Below are 20913 nucleotides of genomic sequence, written 5' to 3'. Positions count from 1 at the left end.
AGAGACAGTTCCCACCAGAACAGATTTCTCTCACACCCCTGCCCAATAGACTCAGGCAGGAGTATACAAAAAGGGATGCTTTATTGAGCAGTCACTGCAGATGTTAAACAGCAGATGCAGATAGATGTGAGAGGGTCCCATGCCTCTGGATGGTGTTGGGCTCGCTGGTAGACTTGAGGCCTATAATCTCTCTTCTTGCTTCCTCACCCAAGGAGGGTGGGAGCTGAACTGCTATAATTTAGCACTTCCTCTTTGATGCACCAGGAGGGCACAAGGTCTGCACCATGATTGGTTATACACAGACCCCTGTGTCATCACCACTCCAGTCACTCAGAGAGTCAGCATGAGGAGGGTCAATGCCCCTAGAATAGCCTGCCACAGCCTGTAGCTAATAAGGAGTTACGTGACAGGAGGCAGAGAGGCAGTTTGGACCAGCCATTGATATATATATATATAATTATTATTATTTTATTTTTTTTCATTGTGCATGCAGGCAGTCAGCTATCTCCTATCCACACACTGCACAAGAAAAACATCATAAGTGGGCCTGTAACAAATAGGGACAGGCCAATTATGTTGACTGGTTCTTTTAGTCTTTAATTGCTCAAAGGCAGCACTTGCTTGATGGTCAGCCTACTTAATCACATATTCAGACAGTAACAGTTAGGTCAGGGAGAACATAGCAGTATTTTTAATGGTCCTATTAATTCAACTACAGTTATTAACTATTAGTGATGACTTTACCTTGTGCTAATTACACGGCTATGGATTTGGTAATCTAATAGGCTGGAGCTGCTAAACTTGGCTTTTGAAAGGCATGTCATTGATCAATCTAGTTTCTACTCAAATTGTAGCTGCAATGGGGTTTATTAAAACTGAAAGTCTTAAATTTGGGACTTTTAGAAAATATTGAAATAATTTTTAAGGTCACATAAATTGCCCTTTCACTAATGCTCTGTATAGGTTTTTCGATTGTGTAATCTAGCACCTTTAGCATCATTGGCACCTTAAGACTGAATGGGCCTGCAATACATTGGTCAACATCATGTTATAATGCAGCACTGGGTTAGTATAAAGGGCATTACTACGGTTACTTGGTGACAGTACTTTTTTTCCCCTCCTTTATATATTAGAGTTGGAGTTGATCCTGATCAAGACCCAGCACCAAATAATGACAGCTTTCAAGTACTACATGGAGTAAGTAACTACATCCAAATACTTAGGCTACTCGAGCATTTCCTCACACCATGTTATAAAGTCCAACGTTTCGGCAGTCAAATACTGCCTTTCTCAAGGTGAAGGCTACCAAACACAAGAAAACAGTCAAAATATACACCACCCCCCTGATACTCACCCCTCCCCGCTCTGCCACATAACCAGGATGTTGACGCCCACCTGATGACGTCAGAGCGACCGTATGGCGCCCCCTAGTGACGTCAGACATCCAGGTCTAAATCCCTGGCAATACAGCATGGAGCTGTCTTGGAGGACTGCAGCCACAGCCACACCTCTCCCCAGACTGAACACTCCCCCATGATGATGTCAGCGTGACCCGGCTGTCAGGGGGGGAAGAGAGGGGGTGTGCACCAATCAAGACTGTACAAAGATGTATCCGTCGCCATGGGATCAGTGTCAGAGCAGGGAGGAGTGAGACAGCTCCATGCTGTATTGCCAGGGATTTAGACCTAGATGTCTGACGTCACTAGGGGGCGCCATACTGTCGCTCTGACGTCATCAGGTGGGCGTCAACATCCTGGTTATGTGGCAGAGCGGGGAGGGGTGAGTATCAGGGGGGTGGTATATATTTTGACTGTTTTCTTGTGTTTGGTAGCCTTCACCTTGAGAAAGGCAGTATTGGACTTTATGGCATATTAAATCTTTTTTTGAGTAAGACCGTGTGCCTGCTTCTTCTTCTTTGTACTGGAACATTTGGGACTACAGGAGCTCCCCAGGACCAGCGCACCGGCAGCTAAGTACCCCACCTCTATTACCATTAATATTGAGTGCGTGTCTCATCCTCTGTCTACTCACACCATGTTAGACACCTTTTAGTCATGTCTATAAACCTGAAGTTTCTTAATTATCCTCTTCCTTAATGTTACTTTTATGTCTGAAGCACTTATTCCCATGACCTGTTATTTATATTATTTGTTATTTATATGATTACAACATGTATCACTACTGTGAAGCGCTATGTACATTTATGGCGCTATATAAATAAAGACATACAATACAATTATAGTGTAGGATTTAACTGAAGTGACTTCCACCATTGAGACCTAAATACTTGCAAGTTATCCTTATTATATGTCTAGATTGCCATGAAACTTCACATTAGACACTATTGTGCATGGCACTGCCTTATGATTGGTATGGGATCCTGTATGAAGACACTGACAAAAAGCTGCATTGAATTCACATGCCTTTCGTTCATGGGTTTTAACGTAGCATTTGATCCCTGGCCTGGTTTTGTAATCTGTTTTGTAATCTGTTTTGTAATGAGTTTAAGATATACAGTCAGTCATATGTTTGAGTATTTATAATGATCTTTTTTTTTTCATTTAGGATGGCCCTGATGCTATTGGAGTGAGCCGAACAAAACAGGAAAGTGCATGGGTGTTCAGGCTGTGGTATAGCTTTGACCACAAGTATCTTTTTTTGTTGCAATGTATGTACTAGTTTCTGTCACCATCACACGACCCTTCCTGAGACTGGTCTTGATACAGCATTTGTACGTTCCTACTGAAGGATTCCAAAGTGTAAAGCAAGTGCTGCAAAGTGCCGAGTTCTCATGCCAAACAGCTGCTTGCTTACAAAGTTTACTAACTTTGTTTAACATTTTGTCAAATTGTCAAATTCATGAACGTATTGTGTTGGTATGCAGTACAAATGAGACGTTCAAAATGTTGGACGCATGTTGACTTTTTACATGTGAATAGAACTAGGAATAATTCTTTTTGAGGAGGCTAGACTTCAGCTGGGTCCGGCAGTTAAAATCAGTACTTTTTCATTCAAAATGTGTTTATTGGTCCAGATTCCCTTAATCTCACTGCTCCAGCCTATCCTGGTCACATAGGCCGAGATGGTGAAATTATTAGTAGAAAATCAGCTAGGCATTTTGGGGAATATTATCCTTTGTTTCATTGTCAGGAAAAGTAATTGGAATGCACTGAAGTGGACTTCTCTATTTGATTCAGGAAGGCACCGTTTACAGGATCCAGGCAACATGCTTTGCAAATACAATGCACAACGCTTTTGACAAACTACCGCTCTGGTTGCCATAGCTGTTGAATTGTTTGAAGATGATGTGGGGTCAGGGAGTATGAAAGCCATTCACTTTCTACATTTATTACTAGGGAGTACAGTAAATTAGCACGGAGCTTGAGTACGTGAACAAGTCCATGTCAGTTTAAATAGTTGAAAGTAGCTTTATGTTTACGGCATAGGCATAGTGTGAAGAAGTAAACTCCGAAAAGTCCTTCTGACCAATGTTAGAAGCTTACACAAATCTATACTTCAATTCCTTAACTGCCACAGAGGACTTTCTCTGACCCCATGTGGAAGTGAAAGGGTTAACATACATGGTTTTATCTTTCAGAATTGGAACCTCTGACTTTGTGATTCAGAAGTTCCAAATTACACAGACTTGTCACGAGTTTGTGCCAACTTTGTTACTTTAAATTGATTAATTCAGTGCTACAAATAGATCCCAATGTACAAAATACAAGCTGGATTCAGTTTTATAAACGTCATTAACAGTCACACTTCCGTCCCTCGTTTTAAGATAAAACATCATTTACCAAAACAGGCTTTACTCTTAGTCAAATATATGTCCTCTAGTGATACAAGGACAGTTTAATGTTTTAGGTTACTTTCCCAGCATCGTCCGCTCCCCAACTTGGCTAAACATTGCTGGTAGCATCATACGCCAAGTGCTTTAACAAACCGCCGTTCCAAAAGTATCAGTCATTGGCACATTTTCCGGCAAAGATGAGATGGCAATTAGAGCACTGTTGTCATGATTCACTGTGCTCCAATGCTTGGGGTATCGCACCCTGATCGCTGATACTGTCAATGTTGACTGCTATACAAGTGAATCGCAGTTGGCGCTGCATCAGGGTACAATACCCCTAGCATTGGAACATCGTGCATCCCGGCATATGTGTCTTCTGAATTCGAATACGATGGTGGAACTCTTTCACCCTATGGCTGCTAACGAGGCCATGAAAGCTTTGCATATATAGCGGTTGCAATGATTTGCATTGCCTTCCAGGAAGAAAGTGAATGGTGAAAATGACATTTCCTTAACTTGCAAATAGATATCTGAAGCCAATGCTCACACACAGCGGCCCCCCACTAACTACAACGCTCCCCAGCTGGTGTGGCCTGGTTGCCAAGTGTTTCACAACCCCACAGGTATATGATGTAAGTATGTCTTCTAAATGTTTCAAGTCTGTGCCTCATAACTGTGATCAGCTTCTCTTGCATGTTATCAGGGATGTGCTGCTTCCACAGCTACGGTCAGTAACCCAAAGAAAACTGAATCATTTTGACTTGTAGAATGTCGCGTAAGTATCTATCTGTTCCAAGAAAAAGATGGAGATTATTTTTACTGCAACTCTGCGTTTTAAAGTAGCAGCTCAAAGGCTTTCAGGCTTCGGTGAAAAGCTGTTAAAGATTTGGGGCCATATTTACTAATTGGTGTTTAACCATTAGGAATGAGTAAACTGAATGTACTGGTTAAAACAAATTGACATAAAATTCCCTCAAAATATATAGTTATGAGATGAAATAGAGCATTCTAGGAAATTTGGTTGGCTTGAAAAACCCAAAGGTACGTTCCCTTGTGGCCATTATAGACCATGCAATGGGGTCACACACCCAGAGTGGCAAGAATTTTTTCAATTAAGACATGCGTTGAACTGTCAATCAGACATGTGTGCACACATGCATGTCCTTGTGGCATTATACATGTGGGAGAAAATACTCTGGTGAGTGAACATAAGAATTCAATTCAGATTCAGTCAGAAGTGTCGTCAGTTGCCAGACACTTCAGTGCATGTAGACAGTGTTAGTTACGATATTAGATTATAGAACCGGTTTTTACCCCAAGACGAGGAGGCAACAGAGAGATGTTGGTAAAACAAACTTTGGTGGATACATTCTCTTTAGACCATAGTTTTTTAACCTATTTTTTTATTAAGAAACCCTATAATTATATTGTGAAATTCTGAAGAACCCCAACCCTCTCTAATAGTGTCTGAGATCAGCTGCATTGTAAGGAACCCAAACCCCCTCCAATAGCGCGTCTGAGATCAGATGCATTGTAAATTCTTCTGTACTGTATTTGGTACAATTTTCAAATGATCTGAAATTAAAATTGCAGAGAACCCTTTAGGGATGACGGGGAACCCCTCTTGAAAAACACTGCTTTAGACACTTTGATGCCTAAGAGTTTAAATTATGATAAGGATTTCACTTGCTTCCTTTGAGTATTGTAATTTGACAAAGACTCTCTCTAGATATGCTGTACTTGATTCATATGTAGTTGTAAACTGTTCATGGCTACGTCTGCCTGGGTATGGTTCCAATTTTTCTAAGTTTACTTTTTGGGGGGGTTCTGTTGGACCTTTTTAGATTTAACCAATTCGTTGTTAAAAAAAGAATTGTATTGTTGGGGTTCTGTTAGTCAGAATATTGTTTTTATACACCATTTAAATGGGGTGACTTATTGATACTGTTATAAGGAATTACTAAGCACTTATAGTATGCACTTTGTTTGTCATTATATATTTATATATAACAGTACTAAATGTGGCTTTTTTCAATGTTTAAAATATTTTGTATTTGTGAATTGTGATTCATATCTTTAGTTAAAAAAAGTAATGCTTAAAGATTTGGGTTGGTGTCACGATATGCGAGTTTGTGTATATACAGGCCACAATTTGGCACACATGACTAAGGTTTGTATGGTAACTGTTTGTTTACAGATCGTAGGTTTGTATATGTTAAAACTATTTTGATATCCTCTCATGATGCCTAAATCTGGTTGCCCATGGGTGTTTTACTATTTATAGCAGGACATTAAAGTTTTGTTAGACATTGCCTCACGCAGTGATGTCAATAAAGTATGTCCAAATGGGCGCCAGGATGTTGGATGTGTCGATGGTGGCCGTCTCAGACTCTTGTATGCACATACTACAGGTTTTTTCTGGGATTTTTACACATTGAGGACTGTACACAGGTATCAGTAACGTGAGTAACCATACCGGAATTAGACTCTGAACAAAGGGCCCTTTTTCGCCCGAATGTTGTCTCTTTGCCTTGGTGTCAGCCTGGTATATCAGATATCTATTGTATCTGCCATCAGTCTCCATGGGTAATGAATTCCACATTGTAACTGCCTTTACTGTAAAGAACCCTTTCCTATGTTACTGGTGAAATCTCCTTTCCTCCAACCTTAAGGAATGACCCTGTATCGTTTGTACTGCCCGTGGGATGAATAGTTGAAAGCTCCTTGTATTGACCCCGAATATATATTTGTATATAGTTATGATATCCCCTCTTTGACGCCTGTTTATTAATGTAAAGCATTTCGCTGCTATTAATTCAATTTAGCCCTAGACTACATCCTTCATAGGGGTGCTGTCTGCTGGAGTTTTTTCTACCGGTAATCCCATCTACGTTGGCCAATAGGGAATAGCTGGATGGTTACACAGACTGGTATTTTCACTTGGTTGTAGTCTGTGTGCTGTTATGGGATACATATTTGTTTCTTGTTTTCTATAGAACCCAGAGCCCGTGAGAGAGGACGACGCAGACTTCATCCTAAATGATGGTGACCTCATGTTGACCTATGGAGACACCACCATAACAGCTAATGGCTCCTCAGGCTCCCACACAGCCACCACAAGCCTGGATGGCAGGAGAACAAAAAGCAGCTCAGAGGAAGCTCTTGAGCGGGAGCTTGGAGTGGGAGACTATGAAATTACAAACAGGGGTACTCGACTAGTGTTCCCACTTGAAGACAATGCGTGACATGGAACATCCAGCGCAGAAGAAGGAAAGAAGACATTCTCACAAATACGGTGCCAGGAGCATCTCCGGCCCAGTTTGGTGTCATGTTGAGGTGCAGCTCACAAACTAGAATATGAAAATCCTTGTACGGAGAGTGGAAAATACCAACAATAAGTACATTGCTTATGAAAGCTGACAACTGTGGATTTTTAAATGTGACACATTCATGTACAACTGGCTAGAACCTTTCCCTTGCCTGTCCCTCTGTATCCTCTGAGAAGACGAACTTACACGTGCGCCTACTGAATGATAATTGTATAACCGTCTAGTGAACAACATGTATTGAAGTAAATGTGACTTCTTTACCCATTGCTGCATAAGCAGCGTTTTTCATTGGTAGCAAGGATCAACCTCAGTTGGAAAGTGCTTGTTATTTAATGGCAAAAGGGCGTTTGTTGGGAGTTTGGGAGCAGTATTAAATGCATATTTTTAAATCATAGATGTAAAATAATGGGGTATATGACTGAACTGCATGTAGACAACTTTTTACTTTAGAAATGTGTTTTTAATCTCTTCAGGGTAGGTTAACATGTTAATTATAAGCATGATTGAGCAATGTAAGAAGTGTATTGAGCTAAAATTCTGACATTCTCCATAAAAAGTCAGATTCTGACTTGGGGTTGTTTAAAGATCAATGCATGGGCTCACCCTTTAATTACTTACCCCATCCTTTCGGTACATTATACAGTATTACTCGTGTTGCCGGTCATTCAGGTGTAAAAAATATTTACTAAAAGCCCACAGGCAATACTCAGTCATTCAGTGATAATCTCGCAGCATTCTGTAATATTTCATAGGAAGCAGCTAAGCACACGCATACAGTATCTGAACCCAGACAAAGGTAGCAGTATAGCAAATAGACCTCTCATTAGCACAAACAGCGGGTGCTGGTTTATAAGCTCATTGGTTTAATGACTTGTAAAACAAATTAAAAAAAAAGAAAAAAAACCTTTGTGGTGTTACTTTCAAGTGACTGCTGCTCTTACCACATGGAGTTTTCAATTATCACAAGATATCACTGATGTTAATTGTCACCTAGTGAAATTCCCATGGTGGACAAGGGGGTAAGTCATTTCCTAGAACACCAAAGGTGCTTTAAGGCTGTACAAATCAGGATGGTAGTGTGTCGTCATTAACCATTCAGGAGGATTTCCCAAACCAATAAGATTGATTAGTGGGCCGCAAATCAGTAAGATTGATTAGTGGGCTGAAGTGTCCTCCTCAAATGTTCTCATCTCCCAGTTATTATTGGTACAGGAGACAAAATGCCTGTTGGCCATCAGATAATATCACCTTGCAAGCGACCTTTCTTCTGATTTGATGATGTTCCTCTGTGTAGGTAACGAGTTGTTGTTATTTTCTAAGATTAAATGCCATGTCACTGACACAAGCTGCTCACAAAAATTGCCTTTTTTTCAGCAATTTTTGGATGTATAGAAAAATATGTGAAAATGGTGATCAAGCACCTTGCTAGTTGTGTGGGACTTTGACACTATTCACAGCCGTTGTCTGGTCATTAAACGCATTATAGCAGAAAGCAAATATAATTCCGATTTCTTCTCTGCATGAACCACCAACCTGCACCATATGAACAAATCACAGTGACCGTTTTTTTATTTCTTATGCTTTGGAGAGTTTTTACAATCTTTATCTCTTCTCTTGTTTGATCTTTGAATGTTTTTCTTTTGCTCTGCGGTTAATGATGGTTTCATACACAGACACAAGCACTGAACAAAGAATGTTTAAGGGAAATTAATTTTGTTGCACAAACACAAATATGAGCTTCAATTAAAGGACGATTGATATTTATTCTGAAGCCAATTATATTGATACAGTATTTCAAAAGCTTTTTCCTTTTGCCTACATTGTGGGATTTCCACTTTAAGCCAGCGTTCAAAGTATCTTAGAAATTACAGAAATATTTTGCATAAATTGACTTGGCTCAAGTATGATAAATTGTCAGGCTTTGCTGTGCTTGTTAGCCGCTTAAAGAAAGATTACATAATTCGTGCCTTCAATAATAAAAAATAAGAGTGTAATTGCAATGTGACAGAAATATTGGGGTTCTTTTTAAGTAAATAATCTTTTTTAGGGGCAACATTCTACATCAGGAAGTTGGGTAAGGGATGAACAGATTAGCTAGAAGGTTTTGCTCCTGCATCTTTTTATTCAGATTACTTTCTTTAGTAGGTGTAATACTATTTATTTATTTTTTGTTTCAATCTTTTTTTTATTGGTTTTTGCAGAGTAATACAGAATAACTTTTCGGCGTATACATGGATGATCATTTGAATATTTTATACATTCATATACGTAATACTATTTATTTTAAGTTTGATTTCCCATTGATTCTGGACATGTCGAGGATAAAATGTCACATGCCTGAGCTTATCAAATGGTTTGTTTTGTTTTTGAGGCATTACTTGCTGGGCTAGGAACATCCAGAGGCAAACTGTGTAGAGCGGAAAAGCAAACATACTTTCAATAGTGACATGCCCTAGGGTTCTGGGAAGAATTTCTAGCCATCTTAAGGTTATGGCTCAATGGATTCACTGTTGCATTTTACAGTTCAATACAGTAGAAGAGAAAATAGGTGTCATATCTTCAGCTTGCTGCCTTTCCAATTTATTACATTAGAAGAAGCATCCGTGACATTAAATAAATAAAAAAGAGAATATGCGCCACTAATGCAAATCAGAAATGATGGGGCTTACTGGAACAAATCCTGTAGTGTGCCAGCAAAATTGGAATAATGTGGTATCAAGGTTTGGATTGCCAGGTGTCTGTTATTCAACTGGACTGTTCTGTATTTGGACTCGCTGTCCAGTAAAAAATGTGAGGTAATGCTGGACATGTATGTGTCTTCCGGTATTACCTCTCTGGACTTAGTGACCTAACCGGCTTTGGGGTTTTCTCTGAGCATGGCCGTTGCTAGTGGGCTGGGCAGTTTCTTCCATCCTGATTGGCTGCATTACCCAGCAGCAGCCAATCAGGAGGAGGTGTCAGGAGCCTGGGGGTTGGACCTATGTGGAGGAAATGGGTGGAGCAGAGAGGTGAGGCTGAGTCTTTGACTCTGTGTGTGTCTTTCTGTGGTTCTGTGCGGGGAGAGAATATGAGAGGATGGGGGGGGGGTAAGAGGATGAGAGGAGGGTGGGGGTGAGAAGATGACTGCTTTTCTCGAGCACGTCGCACCTTTCCCCATTGTATCCAGTATTTTTGGAGAAGACACCTGGCAACCCTAATCAAGGTACAGTATAAGTTTGATCCCTCCTTGGCTTGCACATCTCTTCACACAAATGGCAGTGCAGCAATTACTGTAGCATTGCACTTCTGCCGCGGTTAAACAAACCCAATGAATTAGTATTTGCTGAAACATGTCTGTGCTAATCTCACATGAGAATCCTTGCGCATATCAGCTCTACTTTTTGATGACGTCTCGAGTCTCTCACTGCACAGATGACCCTTTTTCTGCTTTGCCTCATTTTTCTCATGTTGCCATAATCTGTTTTTCATTGCGTTAAATCAACTTCTACGTTTGTCCACTTTAATCGGCTTGTTTTACATCAACGATTTTTTTTCGTGGGCCGGAAAGATTTTCATGACCAGCACGCAACAGGCGTGTCAAAATAAACATACATTTGATGGCCAAGTTTTAAAAAAGAATAGGAACCAGCAAATGTCTGTGTAGAGAAATATCCGTTGTTAGCCCAGAATACTTTCATACTGGGTGGATTATAAATATACAGTGTACATATATATACTGTACATGCACAGGGGTCGACAAACTGGCCAAAAACCCACTCGCTCCCTCCAAAACACTCCCTAACCCCCCCCCCCCTCAAGACACTTACCTGCAGCAGGGACCGACGGCGTGGTGCGAACTTCTCTGTCTTCTCCCCTGCAAATTAATCTTTTTCACCCGGAAGCTCAAGTTAAAATGGGCGCGTCCTGTTGCCATGGCTATGCGGCGTCATTTGACGCCGCGTGGCCATTTTAACTGAAGCTGCAGGGGGAAAAGATGAATTTGCAGAAGACCTAGAGATGCCAGGGGATGCCGCTGCTGGTAAGCAGTCGACAGTGGCCAAAATGCACACGCCTGTGACGACCGGGCAAGTGCATTTGTTCACCCCGGTACATACACATAAGTGTGTGTGTATAATTTTAGCAGATGTGCGCTGCAATTAGTCTGCTGATACATTTATTAAGCCAACCTTGGGCATGAAAATCCTGGCAGGATGGCAGATTTATAGTGTTAATTAAATATTGATTCGAATTTATCACTTGATTTGTTGTTTTATTATTTGAGGCACAGAGAAATAATGATTTTTCCAAAAGGGTTGGTGACGGACGGCAATAAAATTGGCAGCCGTGTATCTTCAGTTTGTACAGTGCATCCTATCAGCTGGTAAAAGCACAGTGACTGCATGTAATAATTAGTATGCATTTAATTTAATGGTGCTTCTGTTTCTCCATTTTATTTTTATTGTGACACATACTGTACTGCACAGGTTATGAAAGAATTATGCCCATTTTCTTACTACTCTTTATTAATGAATGTACTGTATATGTTTTGGATGCTTCTAATTAAACTGTAGAACCATCACGTGGGAGCTATGCAATATCCATCCAACACTTGACATTTTGGTTTATGACATTTTCATACAATGTATGCAAACTACGTACATTGATTACATACACATTTATTGCTTCTACTGCATTTGGCCTGTACATGTAACACTAACACAATACCCTACCTAATCAATTAGGGTTACCCCACATACTGTAGTGCCGAAGAGTATTCTAAAACAAATCTGGGGCAATCACCAACAAGACCCAGGTACATGCTAGGTACATGCTGCAACATTTCTGCAGACAGACTAATGGCCCATTGGATTAACAGCGGGGGTCCCTGGCAGTCCCATTCAGACTGAATGGGACTGCCAGGGACCCCTTCTGTGTTAATCAGATGGGCCATTAGTCTCTGCAGAAATGTCACTGAAATGTTTGCAACATGTACCTGGATCTTGTTGGCGATAGCCCCAGATTTTCCAAGGCAAGTTTTAGAATACTCGTCGGCGCACCTGTATAGTCTCACCAGTAGGGTTTCAGAGGGCTAGATTAATTTATCTTTGAGATTGACAACATTTATTGCTTTCCAGTGATACATTTATTTCTTTCACTGAATTCAATAAGCTTTGATCACTTCAGGAATATTGGCTCCATTCTTAGTTAGTGGGGATCTCCCAACCTATCCAGGATGTGCAGTATTGTATTGTCAGTGATATGTAGTCTGAGTTTTTAACAGTTAGGGTTTTAAAGTCCAAATTTACATATTAAGCAACAGTAACATTTTATTTAGTGTTTATTAGTGAAGAGTAGTAACATACACACTTGAATGCACTTTAAACAGACTTTATATGTTTCTAGTGTCTACATTGGACTGTCTCGTCAGTAGTATGAACTGTAATACTGAAGACTTTGTGCAGACTTTAAGGTTTGCAGACGGTGTATGCATACTGTACATCGACCTTGGTGTCATTTTCTAGCCGAGAGATGAGCTTATGATCAAGGGCTTAATAGTAAGCTTGTGCATGGCAACACAGGATAAAGGATTTGTGGCTTTGTCAACCGCGAAATGCTGAAACTGCCATCAGACTTGATAGAGTAAAAGTGAGCCATTGGCATGCAAATTGTGAACTGCAAATGAACTTGTATTAAATAGTTACTTTACTTACTTATTTATTTTTTTCAAACACTACCCAAAACCCCTAGAAATAACCCATGTTTTCTCTCTCCAAACTTTTGATTAGGCAGGTTATACAAATTACATACATTTAAATGCCACGGTCGCCTAATACAACATGGCTTTTTCTTTTTTAGAGGATACTAGAAATAGGGGCTCGTGCACTTGGAATGGGGGCCTTCTTTTGTGACTATGGCCTGGTGAGGTGATTTTTATGTGACGTCAGTGGGTAAGCCAGGGCTCCCAGATTTTATAGAAGCCTTCTGTTGAGCGCTTAAGGAAAGCAGTCAGTCTCTCCATAAGCATGACTTCGGAAATAACCCATGTTTTAAGCCCTCCAGTGTGTAGCAGATCAGTCTTGTAGTTAAAGGGCTTATATTAATGGAGTACAAAGACTTCAGTGAAAAATTATAAATTAGATTTTCTTCAAGCTTAAAACATGTGCAAGTCACATGTTACAACAGTTATAAGACATCAGGGCAGTCTATTCATTGTGGTTTGATCCCACGGCATCAACTTTACTGTTGCTGGGAAGAGAGGACAGGCTTCTTAAAATATGCAAATAAATATGTCAAATGGGACCAGGTCAAGCAAAATAATGTGCTAGTAGGCACTATTCTCCCAAATGGTGTATGTCTAATGGAGAAAAAAAATAGATAACATAAATGGTTTTTTTATAAAAAAATGTAATGTTCCAATGTGTCAACCTCCAGTGTGGTCTTCTGGCTGTTTGACACACCAGCCTTGTTTATAATAATGTGTGGAGTGTGGTACTCTGTTAACCTGTAGAATAAATACTGTTACTCACAAAATTAAAATTCTAATGTGGGGTAAAGATTATACCATTTTAATGTCTAATTTATTTTACAAGAACCTCTTAAGTCCCTTCTTCACACTAACAAAGAGTTCTGAAAAAAGGACTTTAGTGATGGATGCTAATGGCTTCTACCAAACCTTGGTACGCAGGAATTTACCTGCACTGTGGTATGTATCCTCGTGGAGTCTGGATAGAAGATGTGGATTCTCTCAGATGAGGAATTCTTAAACCACAGGCTGAAAGCCAATTCACTGTTTATGAATTGGCCTTAATTAAGCTCAAACATCTGGTGAAACAAAGACCTTGTCACAGAATATAATGCACCACTAACAGACAAATGATTCTGTCACAAAGAAAGCTGCTTGGAGAGGAAACTTTTGTTGAACTACAGTTCCTTTGAGCATAATGTTATGTAGCGGTCATGTAAAATGCCTACAGTCATCTCTCCTGTTGGCAGTAAGGCCTGGTAAGTGTGGGCATGCCAGCAGTAATTATGGAGGTTTCCCCTCACACCCTGGTGGGGTGCTCTGTGTATGGCTGGGACTGGTCACATGCTCTGACTCCATGGTTAGTGATGTCAGAGATGTGTCAGCCTCAGAAGCTTACATAAGGCACAGCACTGTGTCTAAAAGTTGTGTTGCTGGAAAGTTGCTATGTAGTAGTTGTTCTGCTGAGGAAGGAGTTCCAGCTCTTGTCAGAGCTGAGGAAGGAGTTAAAGTTCTATTAGAGTGTCAGTTATGTTATAGTAACTCCATGGGAGGCTGTGTCCAGGGACCTGGCACAGGACAGTGATTCCTGCGGGAATAGTGAATCCCCGATCTGGGTGACATACCTAACTAAAGGGAGCACTGGCGAGATGAGCGGCTGAAGATACTCCTTGTGGAGGGCAGTTGCCCTGCCGTGTCAATAAAGATGAGTTCAGCCAGAAACCCTCTCGTGTATCTATCTGGAATGAGTGTACAGAGAGGAGCACCACGGAGGAGTTCCTCGCCAGGATCATCCCCTTGCGGACGCAGGGACCCTGGTGAGGTGGAGGCGCTGCACTGGAACTAGGTGAGACTCAGCACACTACCTCAGCTGCCTGTCTGACGGGTCCTCCCCACACACCATCATGCGGGAGACTCAGGAGTCCTGTAGCCAGCAGGTGCACCATCAGGCATATTCACACTGTAATGGGGTCCGGTTAGACCACAGGGGCCAATGTGAGATTGGGTGGGTCAGGCCGGGCCAGAAATACCGTTACAGTTACATGAAAGACACCTGCTTTTATTGTTGATTAGTCAGAGCACAATTGGATATAATTTCAAGGTTTCTGTGTGACTGCTGAACCCTTAGGAGTCTGGATCTAAAAAACAAGTGTGCACCAAAAGAGAACTACAGTTCCACAAATTATGTCAAAGCACCATTGTTTGACATCATGTTTGGGCATAAAGTGTCGTCTAAATTTAGCATAGGTTGAACTTGATGGATGTATGTCTCTTTTCAACCTCATTTACTATGTAATTATGCACCCCCAACAGGGATCAGAATCTAAAGTATGTCTTATGCTAATAAGGCATTCAAGGGGTTAAAGTTGTTTTCCTATTGGGCATGTTTATGTACAGTATTGATAACCAGAGGTTCTTCAAAGCATTATAGTCTCTAAATTGGAGGGAAGCAACTACTAAAAATACTCAAATGGTTATTTACTTTTTACTTCAATACATCTCTAAAGATACTCGATGGGAACAGAGCTGCCTGCTTACCACAAGCATGTGTCTTTTAAACTGGAATGAGCTGCTTTTTGAAGCCACAATCCTACTACATGCATCCCTACTTTATATCTATATTTATTTTTGATAATGTACCTGGACCAGAGGGGTCTCTGGAGGATCTGGGGCTGAGGATCAGCTGTGGGTTCCCCGAGATATTACTACTTTACTATGCTAGTGTGCGACACACACAAAACTGCAAATACCGCCATGGGAACATCAAAAGAAAGTCATGACGTACCTTTCTATTGGCTGCCAAAGCGAGGGTAAACATTGGTGGCCATCCTCTTGCCCGTTGGACAAAGTGGTTACATATTGGGAACATGGGGTCATGGGACTGCAGATCATCTCCATGGGGACCTTGCTGTTAAGTAAAAAAAATAATAAAACTACCACCTCGAAAGAAACAAGGAGCATAGACTGCTACTTTAACATGTTCAGCACCCTTATGATTTACCTGTTCCGTTGAGGCAAAATGCTTGTTTGCCTGGGGGATGTTCAGGCAGATCTCTCCATCAGAGCAGCTGGCCTGATAGTATTAGTGGAGGGGCTCCACTTCTGTTTCAATCAGGGGGGGGGGGGGGGGGGGGGGCGGTGTTAGCGGTCATCCGAATGCTGCTGAAGCACTTACATGACCACACATGCTGAGGCTCCAGCACTGAAAAAGTTCAAGCAGCAATAGTTCATTTGGGTTCTGGGCAGGAGATGGAGCTGTTCCATAATCCCCTGGTGTCAACAGATCACTTTCCAAATATATTTTTGTATTTTCTTTTTGTGCTGTTTTTTGAAAACTATAAATATCTTCGATAGGATTACAAATATGGCTGCAGGTTCACCAACAGCAAGCCACAGCATGATCTCCTGAGGATGTTGTGGCTTTGTGTTGTCCACCACAGCGAACCCTGACCCCGTGGCCATTTTGTGTTTCCCAGCTTGACTTCTGGACAGTCACTGCTGAACAAGGGGGGCCCGGGACATTGGGAACCAAATATCACTGGGCGAGATGTACACTTCTCCCCCCCCCCCCCCCCCTTCACTGGTGGGTACTGCATTAACAAAAAACAAAAAAGTGATACTTGAATGCTTCGCTTTTAAAGGTTTGCTCTTACTCTGTAGAAATCTACCAAGATAATATTAAGTGAAGTGTTTGTATTACAGTTGTAACCCTCCCCACCTTTGGGATTACTGGGGCCATAAGTGGTTAACGGTGTGGGCCCACGCAGGTAACGCACCTTCCCTATCACATGGTACTGAGGCGAAACAGCATATGTTAAGCCCCGCCCCTCTCTGCCTGGAGACCGTGACCTCAGACTGACAGTTGGAGGAGCATCAGAGTGAAGTAATGTAAATATGTTTATGTGTAATATAATAATTAATATGTATAGATAATGTATAGAATTCTATCCCTGTTTATTATTTTATAGTTAGGGAAAGTGTCCCCACTAGATGATGTCCATAGACATGATACCACAGAAGCTCACAGGATTCCCCTGTGAGCACTTATGTCCTATAGAGGCTGCCCTAGCAGTAGCCCTGGGACCTAATCGAAGCGGTCTTGCTGATCGGCCCCATGTTGTCTACAAAGCGGTACCTTTATGAGAAACCAACTATACAGTACCTGGATATGGATCCCTTGGGAACAAAGTGTAGTTCACAGCTAAGCAGATACCACATGCTACCTCCGCACCAGAGTGCTACAGATGAGGTACGTAGGATATTGCATCGGGATGATCCGCAAGTTCATAAGAGTAAGGGTAACCTAAGATGGGGCCCTACAAATACAGAGGCATTACGGAAGCTGCTCTGAAGATGCCCACTTCAGGTGACAGCAACAGTAACAAGCCTCAGTACCTCCCTAGTGTATTAAGATAAGGGTACCTAGGGAAGAAGCAAATAGTACAAACAGTGTGTGTGTGTGTGTGTGTGTGTGTGTGTGTGTGTGTGTGTGTGTGTGTGTGTGTGTGTGTGTATATATATATACATATATATATGTGTATATATATATATATATGTGTATATATATATATATGTGTGTATATATATATATATATATATGTGTGTATATATATATATATATGTGTATATATATATATATATGTGTTATATATATATATATATATATATATATATATGTGTGTGTGTATGTATATATATACCCTATTTCCTCGATTCTAAGACGCCATCGATTCTAAGACGCACCCTTGATTTAATAAAAAAAATTGAGGAAAAAAACCCCACTATATTAAATGTGCAGAATTTTTTTTCGGGAGAGAGAGACAGGGAGGGGGGGGGGGGGGGAAGAGAGAGAGAGGGGAGAGTTGGGGGGAAGGAGAGAGAGAGGAACAGAGGGAAGAGAGAAAGAGAGGGGGGAAGAGAGAGAAAGAGGGGGGGAAGAGAGAGAGAGGGGGGAGGAGAGAGAGAGGGGGGGAGAAGAGAGAAGGGGAGAATTGGGGGGAAGAGAGAGAAGAGAGAGAGAGAGGGGGGAAGAGAGAGGGGGGGGGAATAGAGAGAGGGGGAGGCGGGAGAGAGAGAGGGGAAGAGAGAGAGAGGGAGAGTTGGGGGAAGAGAGAGAGAGGGAACAGAGGGAAGAGAGAAAGAGAGGGAAGAGAGAAAAAGAGGGAAGAGAGAGAAAGAGGGGGGGGGAGAGGGAAGAAAGAGAGAGTGGGGGGGAAGAGAGAGATAGGGGGGAAGAGAGAGAGGGAGAATTGGGGGGAAGAGAGAGAAGAGAGGGAGAGAGGGGGGAAGAGAGAGAGGGAGGGGGAAGAGAGAGAGGGGAGGGGGGAAGATAGAGAGGCGGGAAGAGAGGGAGAGGGAGAGTTGGGGGAAGAGAGAGAGAGGGAACAGAGGGAAGAGAGAAAGAGAGGGAAGAGAGAAAAAGAGGGGAAGAGAGAGAAAGAGGGGGGAGAGAGGGAAGAAAGAGAGAGTGGGGGGGAAGAGAGAGATAGGGGGGGAAGAGAGAGAGGGAGAATTGGGGGGAAGAGAGAGAAGAGAGGGAGAGAGGGGGGGAAGAGAGAGAGGGGGAGGGGGGAGAGAGAGAGGGGGAAGAGAGAGAGCGGGAAGAGAGGAGAGTTGGAGGGAAGAGGAGAGGAAAGAGAGAGGGGGGAAGAGAGAGAGAGAGAGAAGGGGGTGGGAGGGAGAATTGGGGGAAGAGAGAGAGAGGGGGGAAGAGAGAGAGAGGGGGGGAAGAGGAGAGAGGGGGAAGAGAGAGAGGGGGGGGGAGAGGGAGAGGGGGGGTGAAGAGAGAGAGGGGGGGGAGAGAGAGGGACAGAGGGGGAAGAGAGACAGGGGGGAAGAGAGCGAGCGAGGGGGGAAGAGAGAGAGGGGGTGGGAGGGAGAGTTGGGGGGAAGAGAGAGAGGGGGGTGGGAGGGAGAGTTGGGGGGAAGAGAGAGAGAGGGGGGCGTGGGAGGGAGAGTTGGGGGGAAGAGAGAGAGAGTGGGAAGAGAGAGAGAGGGGGGGAAGAGAGAGGGGGGAAGAGAGAGAGGACGGGGGAAGAGAGAGAGGGGGGGGAAGCGAGAGAGAGGGGGGGTGAAGAAGAGAGAGGGGGTGAAGAGAAAGGGACAGAGGGGGAAGAGAGAAAGAGAGACAGAAGGGGGAAGAGAGAGAGGGGGGGGGAAGAGAGAGAGAGGGGGAAGAGAGAGAGGGGGGGTAGAGAGGGAGAAGGGGAAGAGAGAGGGGGAGAGAAGGGAGAGAGAGGGGAGAGGAGAGAGAGAGGGGGGGAGAAGAGAGAGGGGAGGGGGAGGGGGGAGAGGAGAGAGAGGGGGGGGAGAGAGGAGAGAGAGGGGGGCAGAAAGGAGAGAGAGAGGGGAAAGAGGAGAGAGAGGGGGGGAAAGAGGAAAGGGGGAGAGAGGAGAGAGAGAAGGGGGGGAGAGAGGGGAGTGGGGGGAAATGGGGGGAGAGAAGGGGGAGGGGAGAGAAAGGAGAGAAGTGGGGGAGAGATTGGAGGGAAGGGGAGAGAATGAAAGGTCACACACACACAGACCACGGGGTGGGGGTGGCTTGTGGTGCCGGCAGCACAGCTGTGAGTAGCAGAGGCAGACAGAGGGAACGTGGGCAGCAGCCATACACTGCCGAATGAATCTCTCCTGTGTGGGGGCGGCACTTCCAACGAGCAGAGCGGGGGAGGAGGGGGGCTTGTGGTGCATGCAGCCGAACATACACTGCTCCTTTGGGGACCAGCATTTGGAGCAGGGGGGGGGGGGGGGGGGGCTTGTGAGTAGCAGAGCCAGACAGAGGGCTTTTGGGGCATGCAGCCACACACTGCTGAATCAATCTCTCCTGTGTGGGGGCGGTAATTCCAGCAAGGAGGGGGGGGGGGGGGAGCGCTGGACATGCAGCCGAACATACACTGCTCCTTTGGGGACCGGCACTTGGAGGGAGGGGGGGGGGGGGATGGTGGCAGAGTCGCGGGGCATGCAGCGGGACACACTGCTCCTCTGTGTGGGGGGGGCGGGGGGGGGGCAGAAACGCAGGGCAAACGCTGAAAGCTGCTGTGGCTTCTGCAGCGCCCCCTGGCTGCTTTTTTGTGGTGTGTTTTTTTGAGTACATCGATTCTAGGACGCAGTCCCTATTTCAGACACGTGAAAAAGGGGAAAAAAGTGCGTCTTAGAATCGAGGAAATACGGTGTATATATATATGTGTGTGTGTGTGTGTGTGTGTGTGTGTGTGTGTGTATATATATATATATATGTGTGTGTGTATATATATATATATATATGTGTGTATATATATATATATATTATATGTGTGTATATATATATATATATATATATATATGTGTGTATATATATATATATACACATATATACCGTATTTCCTCGATTCTAAGACGCACTTTTTTTCCCAATTTCACATCTCTGAAATAGGGGTGTGTTTTAGAAATCGATGTACTAAAAAAAAAAAACCTGCTTGGGGGCGCTGCAGACGGAGGGCGTGCAGCTTTCAGCGTTTTAACAAAAAGCGCGGTAGCCGTTCTGCTTGAACCACGGCCCCCCGCCCGCTCTCCCCCTTGTCTCAGTTGGTTGCTTGAAGTGCTGGCCCCCCCTCTGCGACCCACAGCAGTGCGGCTGTAGCGGCACCACCAGCTGACCGTCCCTGACTGCTACTCACAGCTTCCAGGCCCACAAGCCCTCTGCTACTCACAGCTTCCAGCCCTCTGCTACTCACAGCTTCCAGCCCTCTGCTACTCACAGCATCCAGCCCTCTGCTACTCACAGCATCCAGCCCTCTCCTACTCACAGCTTCCAGCCCTCTGCTACTCACAGCTTCCAGCCCTCTGCTACTCACAGCTTCCAGCCCTCTGCTACTCACAGCATCCAGCCCTCTGCTACTCACAGCTTCCAGCCCTCTGCTACTCACAGCTTCCAGCCCTCTGCTACTCACAGCTTCCAGCCCTCTGCTACTCACAGCTTCCAGCCCTCTGCTACTCACAGCTTCCAGCCCTCTGCTACTCACAGCTTCCAGCCCCATGAACCCTCCGCCCCCCCTCTGCTACTCACAGCTTCCTGCCCCATGAACCCTCCACTA

General features: G+C 43.5%; 1 protein-coding gene and 2 long non-coding RNA genes across 6 annotated transcripts in view; 2 read left to right on the top strand and 1 right to left on the bottom strand.

The window, feature by feature from the left end:
• Positions 1-9122, top strand: part of SLC9A7 (solute carrier family 9 member A7) — a 138232-nt gene extending 129110 nt beyond the window's left edge. For 3 of the 4 annotated variants that reach the window (XM_075590589.1, XM_075590587.1, XM_075590590.1), the window contains 4 exons: positions 1134-1197; positions 2566-2648; positions 4320-4425; positions 6790-9122. In XM_075590589.1, coding sequence (XP_075446704.1) covers positions 1134-1197; positions 2566-2648; positions 4320-4425; positions 6790-7038 — 502 coding nt within the window. In that variant the 3' untranslated portion in view covers positions 7039-9122. The remainder of the gene's footprint in view (positions 1-1133; positions 1198-2565; positions 2649-4319; positions 4426-6789) is intronic. The other variant, XM_075590588.1, reaches the window with a different exon arrangement.
• Positions 9123-10302: 1180 nt separating this feature from the next.
• Positions 10303-15970, bottom strand: LOC142489576 (uncharacterized). The gene is made up of 3 exons (XR_012799893.1): positions 15630-15970; positions 13795-13923; positions 10303-10757 (listed from the first exon to the last, which is right to left on the bottom strand). It is a non-coding gene; the product is annotated as an uncharacterized LOC142489576 (long non-coding RNA).
• Positions 12049-20913, top strand: part of LOC142489575 (uncharacterized) — a 20719-nt gene continuing 11854 nt past the window's right edge. The window contains exons 1-2 of the long non-coding RNA XR_012799892.1: positions 12049-14690; positions 16547-17093. This is a non-coding gene — a long non-coding RNA (uncharacterized LOC142489575). The remainder of the gene's footprint in view (positions 14691-16546; positions 17094-20913) is intronic.

This window comes from Ascaphus truei, chromosome 3 (assembly GCF_040206685.1).
Source record: "Ascaphus truei isolate aAscTru1 chromosome 3, aAscTru1.hap1, whole genome shotgun sequence".
NCBI classification, from domain to species: Eukaryota; Metazoa; Chordata; class Amphibia; order Anura; family Ascaphidae; genus Ascaphus; species Ascaphus truei.
Note: the sequence above shows the minus strand (reverse complement) of the source record. Positions and strands in the feature narration are given on the sequence as shown.